Below are 17,955 nucleotides of genomic sequence, written 5' to 3'. Positions count from 1 at the left end.
AATCACAAAGGCATTTGCTATAGAATGCTCGAGCACTCTTCTATCAAAATAAATGTATATGTTATTGTACAGCAGAGACTCCAGTATATGAACTCTCCAGCTCCCTATCACAGCTCAATCTCAAAAGCAACAGCAGAAAGTGAAGTCTCAAGTATATTTTCCAGTTAGATGCAGCAATTTATTAAAATGGAAATTAGAGGAAAGGAAAAGATAATTGTGAAACAAACTCAATGATACAGTACAAAGCCTCTAAATTAAATGGCTTCATGGTGTGTGCTCTAATGTTGGGATATTAGAATCAACAAAAGCATTGTACATTGGGTCCCTCTTCCAGTGTTGAGCGATCTGGACATGCGATGAGGTTTGGCGGTGGATTTCTTCCATGAGCCAGATGGTGGCTTCAGCTTTACATGGATGAACTATGTCGTCTAATGGCGTGTATTCATGGCTGCTGCCAATTCTCAATTGGTCCCACTGGTTGAGGAGAATATTTGTGAGATAATGAAGGGGTTGTCCATATAACTGCTTAATGGATCTGCCTAATCCCATCCATGAGGTAAATGGAATGATGGAACCTCTATGACTTGGGATCGGGATTTGCTTCATGTAATCTTGATACATCTCTGCCCGTTTAATGAGTACATCTGCATGCAAGGATGAGACTGAGTTAAAAAACATGTTATGGAAGACATGTACAAGTTATCTGGAAAACAGAATACATATGAGTTATTAAACTTAGAGTGAGTAAATCTGATTTGAACAAGTTGGTAGCAGAGTAATAATAAGAATAATATAGTTTAGAAGAAGGGATGTGAAATATGTAATAATAATATAATACCTTGGGAATTGATGAGAAGGGGAGGGAGAGGAATGTGATTAGTAGCAGTGGGAAGAGGAATGTGATTAGTAGCAGTGGGAAGAGGAATGGATGAGTCAGAGTCAGAGTCAGAGTCAGAAGAATCATAATCATTTTCTTCATCCTCCCATGGAAATGATCTCTTCATCTCACTAAACAAACAAACAAACAAACACAATAACATTAATAATCAAAATGAATTCAGAATAATAACACAGATTCATGAAGGAACTAACCAATTCGCGAAGATAATCTACAACACCTTTCACTCATGCAATTCAAATATGCAAATATGCAAATGCAATCAAATAACCCTACTTTTATTCCCATCTTTAAACGCTGCGTTGCACCACCCCCCTTTTTCTTTAATATTATTTTCATAAGGAACCCATGCGAAAAACTAAAGGAATATTTGTTGAATAATAAATTAATCTTTTCATTTCACTTAAACCATTTAATATTTAAATGTAATATTTATATACTATTAGTATAAATCAATGCATCATATACCATTCATTTGTATTATTATTTTTGTAAAGAGTTAATAATAACAAAATATAATGTATAAAACTCATATATTATACATACATTCTCTTCTCCTGATACATTATCATCCTTTGGATTCATTCCATACTCCTTGACTTTGAGTTTTATATCCAAATCCTTGTTCTTACAATTTTACTTTTGCATCCTCATTTACATTTATTTTTATTCTCTCACTTTACTCTTTTTCTGTTTGTATCTATCTGTTTAGCTAAAATGAAGAATGAAATAAAGGTTTACTACATCTCTTTGTATGTATATTGTATAATATAGGCATGATCGATGTAAGGTCTTCATTAAAAAACTGTGATACCTTTCCTAACACTATAAACATAGCAAATAGTTTATACTTATACTTATGTTTTAAATACAACCAATCCACTTGTTTATTCCATAGTTCATGAGTATTATATGTACATAAATAATGGAACCTCTTTAGCTTTTTATTATGGTTCAACTACTTTTGCTTTGGTTGGAAGACTAGACTAGAGGAATGAATATGACTACTTGAAGAGGGTACTCTTATATCTCAATCACTAAGGGCAAACCGAGGCATTTTATGCTAAAAAAACCTTAAATATAAACCATTTGTCTATTTATTAATGAAGAAAAAATCTTTATTCTGAGTTGTATTTCCCTTGTCTTGAACTTGAATGAAATAAAAAGACATTATTTAAGAATTTGAATGTGAAGAAAGCTCTTGTCTTCTCTTCTCTCTTATTTAAGTGCACTTTATTCTCTTCAAATCCCATACTTTACTTACTATTGTTCCAAACACACACACAAACATAGTAGTTCAATCTCTCTCTCTCTCTCTCTCTCTCTCTTTTCCCTTTTTTGTCACATTGTCTTGTTCTGTTTCAGAATCTCATCCCACTCTCATGCATTAAAGACTTCAACCCTTACCACTCTCTCTCCCTTTCATTCATTCATCTTCTTACACTATTAACTGTCACACATACACTTACACAACTACATCATTCATTCATCTTCTTCTTCACCTTCTTCTCCTTCTTCTTCTTCTTCTTTCACCCTTCTATCTAACACACATTCCCAAAATAGCATAGGATAGTTGGGGAGCTATATGAAGTACAACTTCAACAATGACAGATCACAATTCCAATCAAAGCAAGGTTTTTTTCACACCCCACAGCTCCATTTTTTTCTTCCCTTTTTCCCTCTACATAGTGGGAAATTAAATTCAACATTTTCATTTAACCGTTCTGTGTATTTCTATTGCTTGATGAAGCTCTCATGGTCCAAGAGAATGGTCAGAAAGTTGTTCAATATCAAAACCAAAAGTGAGGAGGACTCACCACACCCAACAGAAGATAGTGTTTCTTATAATAAAGGTGGATATATCTTTCAATTTATACTAATCATTGTTTAACCACACTCATGTATTTGTTAATTGAATCCCTTAATTGCAAGCCATTTTTTAACCCTCTTATGAATCAGAATTTGATGCATTGAAACTTGTTCCCTTATTCAGGAGGTGATGTGGAATACAGAAGACAAAACAGTTTCTCTGAGAGAGAGCCATCCATGATAAAAAAGAGCAAAACAGGTTCATAATTACCCTATTCCATTTTATGAATCATTAAACTTGTAAAAATCCTGATATTTTGTTTGTTTTTCTTAGTACTGAAATTCATACAAATCTTTATATATGTACAGAAAAGTTTAGCAGGAAACCGGAGCGGGTTAGGCAAGCAAAAATGAATCTTGACCATCCTCGAGTTATTGATGTCCAGAACTATAGGTATGTTGCTTCTCTGATTTGTTGTCTTTACCAAAACTGCTGTCATTTATTTATTGCTTGGCCGTGTTCAATGTCTCTTGAGTGTTTCTCTATTCTCTGTGAGCAGCATTTTTGTTGCTACATGGAATGTAGCTGGAAGATCCCCACCAAGTAATTTAAATTTGGATGATTGGCTTCATGCCTCAGCGCCTGCAGATATTTATGTTCTTGGGTAAGAATTCGTCCTAAAAACACATCAATTGTCCTACATTTTGTGCCACTTCTTTTGATTGGTAAAAAAAATAAGATTTTAAATTACATGATTTAAATATCCAACAACTTAATAATTTCTTGATCAATTAGAGGGAAATGACATAGGAAAATGACACTAAGTGTGCGGCAACAGATACTATCCCTGCTTGTTAAAATCTTATCCATGCAAACTTAGTACTCGTCATTTGTTACTAATGTCACATTTCTACTTGTTTGTTGTTGCAGATTCCAAGAGATAGTTCCTTTGAATGCTAGTAATATCTTAGGGGCAGAAGACAATGGCCCTGCCAAAAAATGGACGGCTCTCATTCGAAAGACTTTGAACAACCTTCCTGGTACTAGTGGAGGTGGTGGTTATTACACACCGTCTCCCGTTCCTCAACCAGTTGCAGAATCAAATGCAGATTTCGAGGGATCAACTAGGCAGAAGAATTCATCTTTCTTCCACCGGAGATCATTCCAAACATCGTCTGACAGCTGGCAAATGGACAATGATCTTCCAACTGTGCAGCCAGAACTAGACCGAAGGTTCAGCGTCTGTGATCGTGTAATCTTTGGTCATAGGCAGAGTGACTTTGATCCCAGTTTAAGATGGGGTTATAGGCCTAGTGATTATTCCAGGGCAAGTGACTACTCTAGACCAAGTGATTATTCAAGATGGGGTTCACCTGATGATGACAACGGGCTTGGAGATTCTTCGAGTACAGTTTCCTTTTCACCAATGTCTTATTGTGGACCTGCCTCTAATGAAGATGGATATGGCATGCCAGGGAATTCAAGGTACTGCCTTGTTGCGAATAAGCAAATGGTGGGAATATTTCTTACTGTATGGGTGAGAAGTGAGTTGAAAGATCATGTTCGAAACATGAAAGTATCGTACGTTGGCAGAGGATTGATGGGTTATCTTGGAAATAAGGTAAATTTTAAATTAGCCGTGATAGTCCAAAGGTCCTAATATTTTGTTTTGCCCCTTAGATATTCATGACAAAAAATACTGATTACTTGAAAAGGTAAATTGGCTTAAATGAGAGTTATACTGCTTATATTTGCAGGGATCCATCTCAGTCAGCATGTCTCTGCATGAAACAAGTTTTTGCTTCATTTGTAGCCACTTAACCTCTGGACAGAAAGAGGGCGATGAACTAAGAAGAAATTCTGATGTGATGGAGATTCTTAAAAAGACAAGGTTCCCTCGTGTTCATGGTGCGGACAATGAGAAGTCTCCTGAGACAATCCTCGAGCACGAGTAAGAATCTGATGCTAACTAATATTTATACACCTTGTCTAGATTTCTTATGATGAATGAAAATGATAACACCTCTGTTTCCCTACATTTCCAAACCCCTTATCGTTTCATTCTCCTTTAATTTAACAATTTTGCATTAACTGTTATAATTTTGAATTTCACTTCATTAGTCGAATTATATGGCTTGGAGATTTGAATTATCGGATTGCCCTCTCCCACCGTTCTGCTACAGCGCTTGTTGAGATGCAAAACTGGAGAGCATTGTTAGAGAATGATCAGGTACGCATGCATTACCTCATCATAAATATTTTCTTTTCTATTTTACCTTGAAAGGTTCAACTAAATTTTTTGTTGCATAACAAAAACAATCAGTCTCATATGCATGCACATTCCTTCGTCCTCGCAGTTGAGATTAGAGCAGAAAAAAGGTCATGCATTTGTGGGATGGAATGAAGGAAAGATTTATTTCCCTCCAACATACAAGTATTCAACTAATTCAGATAGATACTCTGGAGGCGATATGCACCCAAAGGAGAAAAGGCGAACACCTGCTTGGTAAGTTAATCAATCACCTAATAGTTGCAACTTAGGCCAATATAACATACAAATATTTTGTATAGGTGTGACCGTATTTTGTGGTATGGAGAAGGCCTCCATCAATTATCTTACGTCCGCGGTGAATCAAGGTTTTCAGACCATAGACCTGTTTACGGCACATTTTGGGCCGAGGTTGAGTCAATTCATGGAGGATTGGAGAAAAATATGGGTTGTTCCCATTCTAGAATTGAGGTGGAGGAACTTCTGCCATGCACTGGTGGATATACTGAACTAAGCTTTTTCTAAAGGAAGGAAAGTATGGGTACTAGATATGAGACATGTCCATCCACATTCAAGTATTCATGTTGACCAATATATTCTGTTAGAATTGAAATGTTACATGAACCTTTTACTGTTCACTTCAGCAAGTGGTGAACAAGAGGGAATTTACTTTGAAGAGAGTATTGATCCGTAGAGAGGTTGATAGAGACAACCCATTTCCCAAATACCGAAAAAGGTTAGATTTATTTTTCTCTTTCACGCTTTTCTTGGTTCTGCTTTTGGTCTGAACTTGTTTGTCTAATTTGAACTTTACTTTTTTCATTGTCTGGTGCAGATAAATAACACTACTACAGTCATGCTTTGCATAAGACATGATTAGCTTCGGTGCACATAATTTGATAGCCAATTAACAAACACTCAACTTTCCAATGTGTACAATCATTAGGTACTATATTATTCTTTTGCTATATATTAATGTTACTGATATATGCACGCTGCACGCATACTCATGACAAACCATTTTTGTTATTGGTATTGTGCAGGAAGTGGAATAAGAAGATGATGATTTTTTTATTCAAGATTCTTTAATTGTTTAGTTTTTGGAGAATATTGATGATTAGTGAATGGAGGTGAAAATATCATCCAAGTAATCATTAGAGTATGATGAATTGATATGCAGTTGATGAATACTAAGGGTATTTTGTATTTTATTTGGGGTTGAAGAATAATCAGATTATATGTATCACTTAGATGAGGATATGGTTTGGAACAGTTAGTCCATGAAAGAGAATCCAAATCCATAACAAACAAGAAATAAAGCAATTTATTAAGATTGAATTAAATGGGATTTACTTAGTCAAAAAGGAGAAAGAATAGTAAGTTTATTGATCATACTGTTCCACATTCACTTTATCCTAAGACATGTTGTTGATGTTGAAGAAGCAATGAGCATAATAACAAATATTTATGACAATGTTCATTGTATGTGTTGTAACTGTTCCCTGATTTTTGTTGTTTGGTGTGTGGAACTAGTTCAAAGAAAGTGACATTTGGAGTTATGATAGAGACTTTGGTTGGAGCATGGAATGCAAAACATTGGTTTGTGTTGTATACCTCAAGGTTGAATACCATTTCAAGAAAGACATGTCATGATTAAATAAGACATATATATGTCATGATTTTAATGGTAGGAGAAAACAATTTATCTCCTTATACCAGAAAATATCTTAGACTGTAGTCTATCTTTGGATGTCTTGTTATAATCTGTTTTCAGTCTTCCATTATAAATACATTATTGCTCATCAATAGTGCTCCCCAATTTGAGTGAGACTCCTCTCAAATAATTAATTGCGAAGCAAGTGACTTTTTCTTTTATATTTAAAGGATAAAAGTGTAATATCATTTTAAATAAAAAGAATATAAATATCAATATAAGTTATTTTTTCTTTACTTTTATACCTCACTTCTCCTCCTCCCCAATGCTTTCCATTCTTCATTAACAAACATGTTGCTCATCAATAATACTTACTGTAACATCTTTCAACCCTTTCACTATTTTTATTTATGTAACACCCCACAAATTATCAACTACAGTTTATTCATTGTTATAAATTAATAATATTATATTCCTCAACAATTCAATATTGCTTTATTTATCTTTTTCTTTACGAATTTAATAATTTTAATACCAATTATAATAGACTAATAGAGTTAGATTATAGGTAAATATCATTTCGTGTTAAAATTGGTTAATTTTTTTAAAGCACATTCCACTGTTCAAATAAATTGTTTTTTTTTGGCGATTCATATTTTTCTTATTATCTGTTTTTGTTTTTATTTGGTATGGCTGAACCCTCCACCATTTTCGGTTTCTAAGTACTACTACTCTTCAGTCTTCACCATCACTTATGCAAAAACCCTCACTTTTCAATACTGCATTTTGCACTACCAGGTTAAAACCCCATCATCAAACTGCTTCATTCCCCCAATGGTGGAAAGTTCTGATTTTTCCACTTAATTTGCGATTTTTGTTGTTTTTAATTTTATGGGGTGTGAAAAAATATCACTTTCAAAGTCATCATTTTACTCATTCTAACCTTTACTTTGTTAAATTTCTAGGTTTCACCCATCTAATGTGTTTTCTAATTCATACAATTACGTGCTGACAAGTTTTGGTTTTGTCTCAGATTCTTTTCCCTGAGGTTCAATTGAAGGCTGGTTTTGTTTGTTTCAGCTCTGATCATTGGCTACAGGGTTTGTTCTTCACCTAATGCTTCATTATTCTTTGTTTCTTAGCAATGTATTATGTATGTTTTAATTTTTTTGTGTATTTTCATTTTTGTTGGTATGCTTTTCCTTCCTTGGTTGGATATTATAGATAAGGAAGATGAGAGGTGAGACTAAAAACTTTAAGAGAAAGAAATATAAAATTGCAAGTTTGAGCACATGTTTTTAGTAAGACCATAGATTTAGTTTTTAATAAGATAACTGTAATTTAGGTTCTACTAAAATAATATCGCGTCGTTTAGGTTTTGATTTGTATCTTCTCTTTTTTTTTAATAGCCGAGGAGAATTTTGTTGGGATGAGTAGGACACAAATTGTATTGCATATGGACCCATCACGATTTGTGCTGGGGTCTATCAATAATATACATATGTATTTTGTGTCTTACTCTCTCATATAGGACCCTCTCAGTGAGTAGAATGAGATAATTCAGATCCACTTAGGAATACTTCATAGTTCTTGATTTTAATTTACATAACAAGGGAATAAACCCTTGTGCCTTTGCTAAAAGCCTTATCCTATATATATATATACATATATGTGGTGATGTTTTTTGTAGATTTGATTTGAAACTTGGAAGCAGTATACAATTGTTTCCAATGAGTACCGTTGGAGATTGGTCAGATGAGGAGCGCTCTGTCATTGGAGGGAAAGCAGAAATCGGATTTTTAGATTTTGAGGAAGAGAAATCTGTTTATAGTTATGCTGATAATGAAGAAGAACCAATCATTATATCTGCACCATTTGCACTTGTCGACGGGAAACCCCAATCAGTATTTGTTGGACATACTGCTGTGGATATAATAACCATTAAGAATACTACTTGTGAACCTGTGACCCTATGGAGTGTTCACATATTTGCCTCAAATCCGGCAGACTCTTTCACTCTTTCTCTGATGGAACCTCCATCAGCAAATTCAAATTCAGAAGTATGTGCACTTCAGAGCTTTTTAGAATCATTCACTTTGGAGGACAGGATGCTTCAGCCTGGTCAGACCTTAAAAGTATGGTTGTCTTGCAAAACAAAAGATATGGGCATGTACTCTTCAGTTCTGAATTTTGATCTTGGAGATAAAGTTATAGAAAGGGTGGCTTTCCTCTTAGTTGAAGACAAAATATCCAAGTCTTTGACTGCTAAGAGACCTTATTCAAAAGGAAGGAGAAAAGACAAATTTGTTGTAGAAAATGTTGTTCCAGGCTTTCGTCCTCTAGGGAAGGCAAATCGGAAATACATAAATAGGCTTCCAAAATATCAAATTCCGAGGGATGTCAGAGACTTGCTTGAGAGCAAGCAGATCCCTCAAGTTGTTGAAGAAGGTCTTAGAAAAGGCCGTTATGCTGTGTATTTCAAGACATTAGTGATAATGGAAGAAATACAATTGGAGGTAATCTTATTTGTTTATTGTGAATGAAAGACCTAAAAGAAGAGTATCTTATGGTTCATCAAAGACAAAGAGATTGATCTTTATTTCTAATCTTGCACTTGCTTCTGGTTTCAGGAAGACATGAGGACTTATGACATGGATTCTGTAACAATGAGGAAGAAATCAAATCAATTCTTGTCCATGGAGGTTCCTGGGCTTGCTGAGAGACGACCATCACTGGTTCATGGGGATTATATCTTCGCCAAGATAGCATCGGGACATGATAACAACAACAAATCCTATCAGGTTTAGACCTCATTTGATTTCTTATGACATTTTCACTTGTTACTTGGATAAATAAAATCTGTCCTAGAAACTTTTGTACCTCTTTAATGCTTACTGTTATATTTCTGTATTTTTTAATGAGGCAATATAAAGGGAGACTGATCTGGTAGGTAATAAGAAGAGTACATATCTTCGTCATAAAGTTATCTTCATCGGTAACTAAATAATGCCATCTTGTTGGGGTTGAACTGTTGATTTATTTATGAAGACGACATTAATAATGTTTTCCCTTATGGCTCATGCTTTTCATTTCTGCATTGACATATATAACCTAGAAGTGACTGACAGATTGAGCTCCTTTGCAATGCACTTTCCGTTTTAGCGAGTAAAGGCTCTAAATCTTACAGAAAATTGAAGTTAGAGATCTTTACAGAGTCATAGTTTTTTCTTTAAAAAGTAATCATTGCATGTAATAAATTTGACATGTTTGTCTCTTTTCTTCTATTTGACTCCCTTTAAAGAATCTCTTTTACAAACTATATATTACCAACAAATGATTTTTGCTTTTGGCCCCCGATGCCGATATGTGGCTCTTAGTTCAACTTCTTAATTTGCTTTGACTCTATCATGTTTTAATAGACTTGTATGTTATGTCTAATTTTTCAGATAAAATTGGCAATATCAAGTATTGTTAAAATATGCATATAATTGTTAAGTGTAAAATTGTAGAATCTAACAAACATATTATTCATTATTATAAGTAATTTTCAGAATATGTTATTTTTACTTGCTAACATGTATGTGTGAACTTTAGAGTTGCGAAGTTCACAATGTTTGTATGAAATGCATTTCGGCAGTTATTTTTTCATTTAGTCTGAAAATGAATTGAGTTATGGTTTTCAATTTTGCCCTGTATGTAAAATCTGATGTAAGTTTCTGCAGGGATTTATCCACCGCGTCGAAGCTGATGAGATCTTTTTGAAGTTTGATCCCGAATTTCACCTTCTCCACAGAGATGGAAATCTATATAATGTTCATTTCACATATAATAGGATCAATATGAGAAGGTTATATCAAGCGGTTGAAGCGGCAGAAAGCTTGGGATCCGAGTTTCTCTTTCCATCTGCTTCATCTAAAAGGAGGTGCATCAAAACCAATGATTTGGTTCCCATATCTGGTTCTTTAAATGAGGAGCAGGAGTGTTCAATCAAGATGATTCTTGGTAGCAAAGGTGCACCACCATATCTAATTCATGGCCCTCCAGGTACGGGCAAGACAAGGACAATAGTAGAAGCAGTCCTCCAGCTCTACAAGCATCATAGGAATGCACGTGTTCTTATCTGCGCACCTTCGAATAGTGCAGCAGACTACATACTGGAGCGACTCCTTGCTCAACAGGCTGTTGAATTTCGAGAAAATGAAATATTCAGGCTCAATGCATCTACCAGGCCATATGAGGATCTCAAACCTGAGCTGATCCGCTTCTGCTTCTTTGATGATTTGATATTTAAGTGCCCCCCATTCAATGCCCTTATGCATTACAAGATTGTAATATCCACATATATGAGTGCCTCTCTTCTGTATGCCGAAGATGTTGCCCGGGGTCACTTTTCTCACGTTTTCTTGGATGAGGCTGGCCAAGCTTCAGAACCGGAAACCATGATACCTATATCCCATCTCTGCAGAAGGGAGACTGTTGTTGTTCTAGCTGGAGACCCGATGCAGTTGGGTCCAGTAGTATTTTCCAAAAATGCAGAACAGTTTGGATTGGGGAAATCATACATGGAACGGTTGTTTGAATGCGATTTGTATGACAGCGGAGATGCAAATTATGTAACTACATTGCTTAGAAACTATCGATGTCACCCAGAGATTTTATATCTCCCTTCAAAGCTGTTCTATAATGGAGAACTGATTGCATGTAGAGATCAAACAACTTTCACAGTGAGTGAAGACCTCATTCCTAATAAGGAATTCCCTATTCTTTTTTTTGGCATCCAAGGATGCGATGAAAGAGAAGGGAATAACCCATCATGGTTCAACCGAGTCGAAGCAAGTAAGGTTGTCGAAGTAGTGAAGAGGCTGATAGCTGGTGGGAATATAAGGGATGAAGACATTGGCATTATAACACCATACAGGCAGCAAGTGCTCAAAATTAAACAGACACTTGAAAATCTAGATATGCCTGATATCAAAGTTGGTAGTGTTGAGCAATTTCAAGGTCAAGAGAAGGAGGTTATTATCGTATCAACTGTTCGGTCAACCATCAAACACAATGACTTTGACAGAGTCCACTGTCTTGGCTTTTTGAGCAATCATAGAAGGTTTAATGTGGCTATAACCCGTGCGATCTCAATGCTCATTATAATTGGGAATCCTCATATTATCTGCAAGGTAAAAAGCTGTTCATATATCCTTTGATTGCAGCATTTTTTGTTGATAAAAAACTCGTTGTAATTGCAACAATTTCATATATCCTCTGATTAATTGCATTGCATGTATGTCAAACTGTTCTACTTTGAGGTGGTACTCATTAATTTGCAATTCTTGTATGGTTGTGTTATGAAATGGGGATGCTTTATAGCACAGATAATAGTATTACTATTTTTACATTAAAGAGTCAGCTTTCTTTCCATCTGGATAGTTAATGTTAGAAAATCTATGCAAACAAAAATATTAGTAATAATGAAAAAAGTGGTTCAGACCAGTGATTGTTAGCTAGATCATTGGTTCTGATAATTATTGTATTTTATGGAATCACTCTTCACTTGTTATTTGGCAGGATGATCGTTGGAGCCAAATGTTGTGGCATTGCGTGGAAAATTCATCTTATCAGGGTTGTACTCTTCCAGAAAGGCTGGAGACTTGTGATAACAGTAACAAAGGAAAGAATGCATTACCCTCTGGAAATGTAGAATGGGGTCAAGATAATGCATTACCTTCTGAAAATGTAGGTTGGGGTCAAGATGATAATGTGGAATGGGGTAAAGATAATGCATTACCTTCGGAAAATGTAGGGCGTGGCCAAGATGATAATGTAGAATGGGGTCAAGATAATGCATTACCTTCTGAAAATGTTGGATGGGGTCAAGATGATAATGTAGAATGGGGTCAAGACTCATCCCAGTTTGAGATCCCTAAACCTGTTACAGATGAAGCGGAATGGTCTGATGGGTGGAAGAATTAATCCAGCAACTCAGACTTCGAATTGATATGAATATTCTTGTTTTTGCATATTTTGTTATAACTTTCTGTTGGATTTTTGGAATTCTGAATGTGAAGGGGTTTTGAGTAATTACTGGTGGTTAATCATGTCACTTGATTCAATTATACGTTAAGGTGAAAATCCTGCTAGAATTCATACTCACAAATGCAACTGAAAATGAGAAGTGTTTTGTCTTTAAAATTGACAAGTTAATGAAAAATGAAGTCAATTTGTTTCTGCTTCAAATTTCTCTGGTTTTTCTCCATTGAAATTACCTTTGATTCAAATGAAGAAAAAAAAACAGAAGGCAAGGTGTGCTTCATGGTTGCAGGGTTGAATAATCTAAGATTTCTCACATGTATGTGAGAAGTGGCACTACTGAGCCATGAATATAATAGGAGTGGTTGGAAAGGATAGAACCATCATTTACCATTTGTGCCTCAGAAATGGGTATAGTCTGAAACAGAAGAATCAACAACTCCAAATTTAAGATTATGTTAGTCTCCCATCAATTGATGTTGCATTAAAGATACATTTGATGTCACTGTTTTCTTAACACTAAAGTTGACCCCGCATTAACCAACATAACCCATGGAACTTTAGGTTCATCAAATACCACCCACTTTGTTATTCTTCTAAAATTAAAGGTAATAAATAAACTTGTGGAGCAAGTAAAATAGTGAGAACTTAATTTCCATTCACTCATGTAGATTACAATACAGATACCTATGATTTGATAAACACTCCCCCAAATGTGGGTCTAAACTGAATAATCTAATAAAACCCCAAAGGAATTGCCACACACAAAAATCATTGCAAACTATTATTAGGTACATCAACAGGAGCAACAACAACAACCTAGTAGTGTTTAAGAACAGCAAATGCTAGTGCAATCAATACAACAGAAGGTATGAGAGTGTAAGATGAGTTGGCAGATGATGGAGTCAGATCAGATCGACCGCTTCGTGTGGTTGCGGATGATGGAGTTGAAAAAGGAGGGGTTGCTGTATCAGACTGTGGTGCCAAAGAAGGTGTTACTGGTGAGGGGAGTACAGAAGAACCTGTTCAAAGATAATGGAAGATATTAGTTAGTATCACATTTGAGAAGGTCTTAGTACTACTCAACTGTCATTATGAAAGCCTTAAAATATGAAAGAGATGGAGTAACTGAGTAAGTAGTACCTTCAGGACTAAGAGAGGGAGCAGATACAGGGGAAAGAGATGTCCCAAGAGATGCTGGTCCTGCCATCATTCAAAAGATTAGTTAAAGTGGAAAATATTTATGCTTTGGAGTAAACAGTCAATTTATGCCTACAAGTTGTGTCACCAATTAAGTACTTAAAAGATGTATGCCAATATTAAATTGAAGGACTTAATTGGTGATTTAATCCTAACAATGACATGATTGGTGAGAATAAACTTTCAAAGGCCTAGCTGATTACACAATTATCTCTGGAGGAAAAAATTGAAAAAAAACATTGAGAAGATTGCATATTTTTGTATTACCTGGAGCAGGAATTGGTGAACCTGCTGAGGCTGCAAAACAAGAAATGCATCAAATAACACATCTTAGCCTTATTGATACATAGACTAAAAAACAAGTTTTTTTATTAAAGAAATATACTTTTGCATTGAACTGGAACACCAGGCAATTTGCAAGCACGAGGAAGAGAGATAGCCAAGGTTCGGTTGATTGGTATGTTGAAGGGAATATTGGCAGTGACAACAAGACACAAACAGTCCATGCCACCACTTGTTAGGGACTTGATGGAATTGCAGCACTCACCAGTTGGTGAAGAAGTACTATTAGCACTGCTATTTGTGAGGAAACTAGAACAAGGGCTGAAGAAAGTGTTTAACACTGATGCATTACATGGTGTGCTGATCTGTGCGTAAGCCGGTGTAGCAATGAACATAGCAATGGCCAATGCAAGAGCTACGCATCGGAGAGGCACAAAACACTCCATGTGTATATGTTCTAACAGTTTTGGCTTGTTGTTCTGCTAGGAATATGAATGATCAAGAGAATGTTATGTCTCAAAAAGTAGACAAGAAAAATGGTTTTGGAAGTTTGATGGTTTGAAAGGAGCATGCATGATTAGGGAATTTATAGAAAGACGGTATCAAAAACAGGACAGGACAGGAGTGGAGGGAGAAGAATGAGAGGTTTAAAATTTGGTTTAAAAGCTCACCAACCATAACTAATCAATGATAATGAAAGTAGTTTGAAGTTGTTAGCATGACATTGAAAAACATTGAAAAGTGAGAGATAGAGATAAAGATTTAGGATATTAAATATGATATTCAATATTTGTTGTTAAAATAGTGTCAGGATAAATTATTAGCCTATTTGATCATTAGCCACTTGACAACTGCAAATAGGCTAATAATTTCTTCTAAATCTATTTTAACATAAAATATTGCAAATATGTGAATATCATATTGAATATTCTTTATAATTTACTGGTCCTTAACTGTGTTTTTTATTCTTCAGGCCATAAATTAATGTAATACTAATGGCACCATAAAAAAATTACAATACTAAAGGCATGATTGGATTTTTGTTTGACTAAATGAAAAGGAAAAAATTCTTATCCTTTCATTTGTTTGTGATGGTGCTTGAGGAGATCCTGCCACTCATGCAGAGAGAATGGACTGAAGGATGCTATGGGAATAGTTGGCATCTACCAAAAAATATTATGGTTTGGATATCAAAATATATGCACATGTAACTTTTGGTTTCAGATTATTATTCAGATGAAAATTGCACATTAAGTTATTAAATTCTTTGATAGAAATAACATGCCAATACATTCCTGGTTGTATAAATGTTTCATTAAATTGTCCCTCCGCAAGACACTTGATTATTTATTCATGTTGGGTCACATTTTCAAAGTCTTGTGCTGCTTTTAATACATTAGAGATTTCTGAACCTGCTCAAATACAAAAAGTTGGTTATCTGCATAATCAAACTGTCTTATATAATTTTCCATTTAAACATGCACATGCAAAAAGTTGGTCACCTGCATAACCAAACTCTCTATAATTTTCTATTTAAGCATATTATAAAACAAGTGTCCCAGATTCCAAGTCCAAACGAACATCTTACAATATATAGTAGGAGGAGTTGTTTACCAACACCACCTTTCCTTTGTCACTTTCTTTCTATACAAAAGGCCCATTCAATTCATCATTCTTCTCCAACCACTGCCTTCTTCAGCATACATAGCATTCCAACATAACCCTTACTATTACCATATATCGAACCGAAGAAGAATAATGGAGATGGGTTTTATTATGGTGGTAGTCGCCGTGCTGTGTGCAGGAGCAGCAGCACAATCAAGTTGTGTGAATACATTGGTTAGCCTGTCCCCGTGCCTTAACTATATAACAGGGAATTCTTCAAACCCATCTTCAGGATGTTGCTCACAGCTTTCGACTATAGTACGCTCATCGCCCCAATGCCTCTGTCAAGTTCTTAACGGAGCTGGATCATCATTGGGGATCAACATTAACCAAACTCAAGCTCTAGCATTGCCTGCTGCTTGCAAGGTGCAGACTCCACCCACCACTCAGTGTAATGGTAAGTAACACACCAAACTTTCTAGCTATAAGATTATCGTACCCTATGAAAATCCATAGAATTGTTGTAAGCTACGGTAACAACAAAATGTGTTTGTGTGAAAACAGCTGCTTCACCAGCAAGTACACCAGTTGGAACAGTAGCAGACACACCAGCAGATTCTCCAAATTCAGTTCCATCAGGTACAAAATTCCTATTCATCACATTCACCATTCGACACAAGTATTCCCTTGTCCATGTTAACCATTTAAGTTTCGGTTAAATTACAGGAACCGGATCCAAAACTATACCCACAACAGAGAATGGCTCATCAGCTGGAAATTCCATCAACTTATCCATTCCTCTATTACTTATTTTGGCAGCAACCTATGTTTCAACTCTCACCACATATTGATTCGTTGACAGAATGGCCTCCATTTTATAATGCTAGTTTTTGGTTGTTATTGGTGATTGTCCTTGTTTTCTTCATATGTTATCTAGTTCCCTTAAGCTGAATTCATTTTTGTAATCTGTACTGGGTTACATGCTTTTGCATTATGAGATATTTACTCTATATTATAATAAACATTAACTGTAACTTGTGGTTTTCTATCATAGCAGCTAACAATATTGAGATTTTCCTCTCCTCCCATGCAAACAACACTCTTCAGCGTGTAGCATACTTAGACACTAGGAAAGACAATCAACTATAAACTGAAACTGACCAGTGAAGCTAAAATTTACTTGCAATGTCAGAAAGTATGTTTAATAACAACAATAACAACCTAGTTCCTATATTGACAACAATAAGCTTAGCTTCAATGTTGTGGAAGCTGACCAAGTATTACAAAGCCTTTAGGCCAGCGCAATTGATCATGCATGTATTAACCTCCAACTTTATGGGTTATATAGCATAGACATTACTCTGCATGTGATCTAACCTTGACCCAAAAGGAAAGGTAGTGCAATGTCTTGAGCAACATGTATCTTCACACGACAAAGTTTATCTACACTGCTGGTTTATTTAAATGTGAAGTCTCCTATTAGAACCACCCGAATAATTGGCACATGTTTTATCCCCACATATAGTAATATAAGAAGATTCTGACAATATATCAAGCAATTTAATACCCCTGCCCCTGGTCTAATATGGCAAGCCATATATATGTACATATGATGAATAAATTGTGATATTACATTGTTGTACTGTTTTCTATCTTGAAGAAACACCTCTTTTATCAATTTAAGCTTGAAATCAAAGTGTTAGAGGGAGTATCAGTCATCAATGAAGGTCCCACATGGCTTTGTTTTCTCCCTTTTTTGAAGTGGCAAGCAAAAGAGAACTCCTTTAACTAAACACCCATCTCAAGATCATGATACATAATATATGTAACGAGTTGTGTAATAACATTTACCTTCTAGTGGTGTTGTTTGGTAAGCAAGATAGGGCTCAAAAGGGAGCTTTGCAAATCCTTTAACATATGCTAAAAGTGATACTTGCTTTTGCATCACTAATCCACTCAACTTTTCTTTGATTTGAAACCATTTACTATATCAATGACACAAATGGACCCTATTTACTCTATCAACTTTCCTTTCCTTTTCATTTTCCAACACATAATTTGTACTCAACATGTTTGAGTTGAGAGAAATAAATAACAGCACATATCTGTGACAGATAATTTTTGCACTAACTCAAATAAGGGATATATAAGGGTTGTATAGAGGTATGCATTTGTTCCTTACACAGTTGCATAGTTAAGAATGAGACTAAGTG

At 35.3% G+C, this 17,955-nt stretch overlaps 5 protein-coding genes across 10 annotated transcripts; 3 read left to right on the top strand and 2 right to left on the bottom strand.

The window, feature by feature from the left end:
- On the bottom strand, nucleotides 203-1,189 carry LOC109332835 (protein RDM1-like). The gene is made up of 4 exons (XM_019567913.1): nucleotides 1,093-1,189; nucleotides 929-1,008; nucleotides 839-889; nucleotides 203-644 (listed from the first exon to the last, which is right to left on the bottom strand). Exons 2-4 carry the CDS (start codon nucleotides 1,002-1,004, stop codon nucleotides 265-267), a joined length of 507 nt encoding a protein of 168 aa, XP_019423458.1. The 5' UTR covers nucleotides 1,005-1,008; nucleotides 1,093-1,189; the 3' UTR covers nucleotides 203-264.
- LOC109332833 (type IV inositol polyphosphate 5-phosphatase 7-like) lies at nucleotides 2,241-5,713 on the top strand. 3 transcript variants are annotated; one of them, XM_019567909.1, is made up of 11 exons: nucleotides 2,241-2,532; nucleotides 2,649-2,751; nucleotides 2,892-2,966; nucleotides 3,077-3,161; nucleotides 3,265-3,372; nucleotides 3,639-4,329; nucleotides 4,466-4,659; nucleotides 4,830-4,938; nucleotides 5,066-5,214; nucleotides 5,280-5,552; nucleotides 5,622-5,713. In XM_019567909.1, the coding sequence occupies exons 1-10, from the start codon at nucleotides 2,503-2,505 to the stop codon at nucleotides 5,500-5,502; spliced, it is 1,767 nt and encodes a 588-aa protein (XP_019423454.1). In that variant the 5' UTR covers nucleotides 2,241-2,502; the 3' UTR covers nucleotides 5,503-5,552; nucleotides 5,622-5,713. The 3 variants fall into 3 exon arrangements, with proteins under 3 accessions (XP_019423454.1, XP_019423456.1, XP_019423455.1); XM_019567911.1 differs by having other exon boundaries at nucleotides 2,261-2,532; nucleotides 2,649-2,730; XM_019567910.1 differs by having other exon boundaries at nucleotides 2,273-2,532; nucleotides 3,268-3,372.
- LOC109332831 (probable RNA helicase SDE3) lies at nucleotides 7,309-12,743 on the top strand. 4 transcript variants are annotated; one of them, XM_019567906.1, is made up of 6 exons: nucleotides 7,321-7,429; nucleotides 7,665-7,731; nucleotides 8,322-9,147; nucleotides 9,262-9,432; nucleotides 10,354-11,805; nucleotides 12,194-12,743. In XM_019567906.1, exons 3-6 carry the CDS (start codon nucleotides 8,362-8,364, stop codon nucleotides 12,596-12,598), a joined length of 2,814 nt encoding a protein of 937 aa, XP_019423451.1. In that variant the 5' UTR covers nucleotides 7,321-7,429; nucleotides 7,665-7,731; nucleotides 8,322-8,361; the 3' UTR covers nucleotides 12,599-12,743. The 4 variants fall into 4 exon arrangements, with proteins under 4 accessions (XP_019423448.1, XP_019423451.1, XP_019423450.1 ...); XM_019567905.1 differs by having other exon boundaries at nucleotides 7,378-7,429; nucleotides 7,597-7,731; XM_019567903.1 differs by lacking the exon at nucleotides 7,665-7,731 and having other exon boundaries at nucleotides 7,309-7,429.
- On the bottom strand, nucleotides 13,294-14,726 carry LOC109332834 (non-specific lipid-transfer protein-like protein At5g64080). Its single transcript, XM_019567912.1, has 4 exons — nucleotides 14,241-14,726; nucleotides 14,123-14,152; nucleotides 13,799-13,858; nucleotides 13,294-13,677 (listed from the first exon to the last, which is right to left on the bottom strand). The coding sequence occupies exons 1-4, from the start codon at nucleotides 14,581-14,583 to the stop codon at nucleotides 13,475-13,477; spliced, it is 636 nt and encodes a 211-aa protein (XP_019423457.1). The 5' UTR covers nucleotides 14,584-14,726; the 3' UTR covers nucleotides 13,294-13,474.
- LOC109332836 (non-specific lipid transfer protein GPI-anchored 2-like) lies at nucleotides 15,608-16,795 on the top strand. Its single transcript, XM_019567914.1, has 3 exons — nucleotides 15,608-16,199; nucleotides 16,307-16,381; nucleotides 16,469-16,795. Exons 1-3 carry the CDS (start codon nucleotides 15,896-15,898, stop codon nucleotides 16,591-16,593), a joined length of 504 nt encoding a protein of 167 aa, XP_019423459.1. The 5' UTR covers nucleotides 15,608-15,895; the 3' UTR covers nucleotides 16,594-16,795.

Source organism: Lupinus angustifolius, chromosome LG18, assembly GCF_001865875.1.
Source record: "Lupinus angustifolius cultivar Tanjil chromosome LG18, LupAngTanjil_v1.0, whole genome shotgun sequence".
NCBI lineage: Eukaryota > Viridiplantae > Streptophyta > Magnoliopsida > Fabales > Fabaceae > Lupinus > Lupinus angustifolius.
This window is presented reverse-complemented; position numbering and strand designations above follow the sequence as displayed.

Coding starts and splice junctions, on each gene's coding strand:
- LOC109332836 (XM_019567914.1), top strand. CDS start 15,896: ATGGAGATGGGTTTTATTATGGTGGTAGTCGCCGTGCTGTGTGCAGGA. Junction 16,200..16,306: donor ACCCACCACTCAGTGTAATG/GTAAGTAACACA, acceptor GTGTGAAAACAG/CTGCTTCACCAGCAAGTACA. Junction 16,382..16,468: donor TCCAAATTCAGTTCCATCAG/GTACAAAATTCC, acceptor GTTAAATTACAG/GAACCGGATCCAAAACTATA.
- LOC109332834 (XM_019567912.1), bottom strand. CDS start 14,583: ATGGAGTGTTTTGTGCCTCTCCGATGCGTAGCTCTTGCATTGGCCATT. Junction 14,153..14,240: donor TGTTCCAGTTCAATGCAAAA/GTATATTTCTTT, acceptor CTTGTTTTGCAG/CCTCAGCAGGTTCACCAATT. Junction 13,859..14,122: donor TTCACCAATTCCTGCTCCAG/GTAATACAAAAA, acceptor GAATGATGGCAG/GACCAGCATCTCTTGGGACA.
- LOC109332833 (XM_019567909.1), top strand. CDS start 2,503: ATGACAGATCACAATTCCAATCAAAGCAAG. Junction 2,533..2,648: donor ACAATTCCAATCAAAGCAAG/GTTTTTTTCACA, acceptor TGCTTGATGAAG/CTCTCATGGTCCAAGAGAAT. Junction 5,215..5,279: donor AAAAGGCGAACACCTGCTTG/GTAAGTTAATCA, acceptor TATTTTGTATAG/GTGTGACCGTATTTTGTGGT.
- LOC109332835 (XM_019567913.1), bottom strand. CDS start 1,004: ATGAAGAGATCATTTCCATGGGAGGATGAAGAAAATGATTATGATTCT. Junction 890..928: donor TGACTCTGACTCTGACTCAT/CCATTCCTCTTC, acceptor ACATTCCTCTTC/CCACTGCTACTAATCACATT. Junction 645..838: donor CCTTCTCATCAATTCCCAAG/GTATTATATTAT, acceptor CCTTGCATGCAG/ATGTACTCATTAAACGGGCA.
- LOC109332831 (XM_019567903.1), top strand. CDS start 7,386: ATGCAAAAACCCTCACTTTTCAATACTGCATTTTGCACTACCAG. Junction 7,430..8,321: donor ACTGCATTTTGCACTACCAG/GTTAAAACCCCA, acceptor TGTTTTTTGTAG/ATTTGATTTGAAACTTGGAA. Junction 11,806..12,193: donor ATCCTCATATTATCTGCAAG/GTAAAAAGCTGT, acceptor GTTATTTGGCAG/GATGATCGTTGGAGCCAAAT.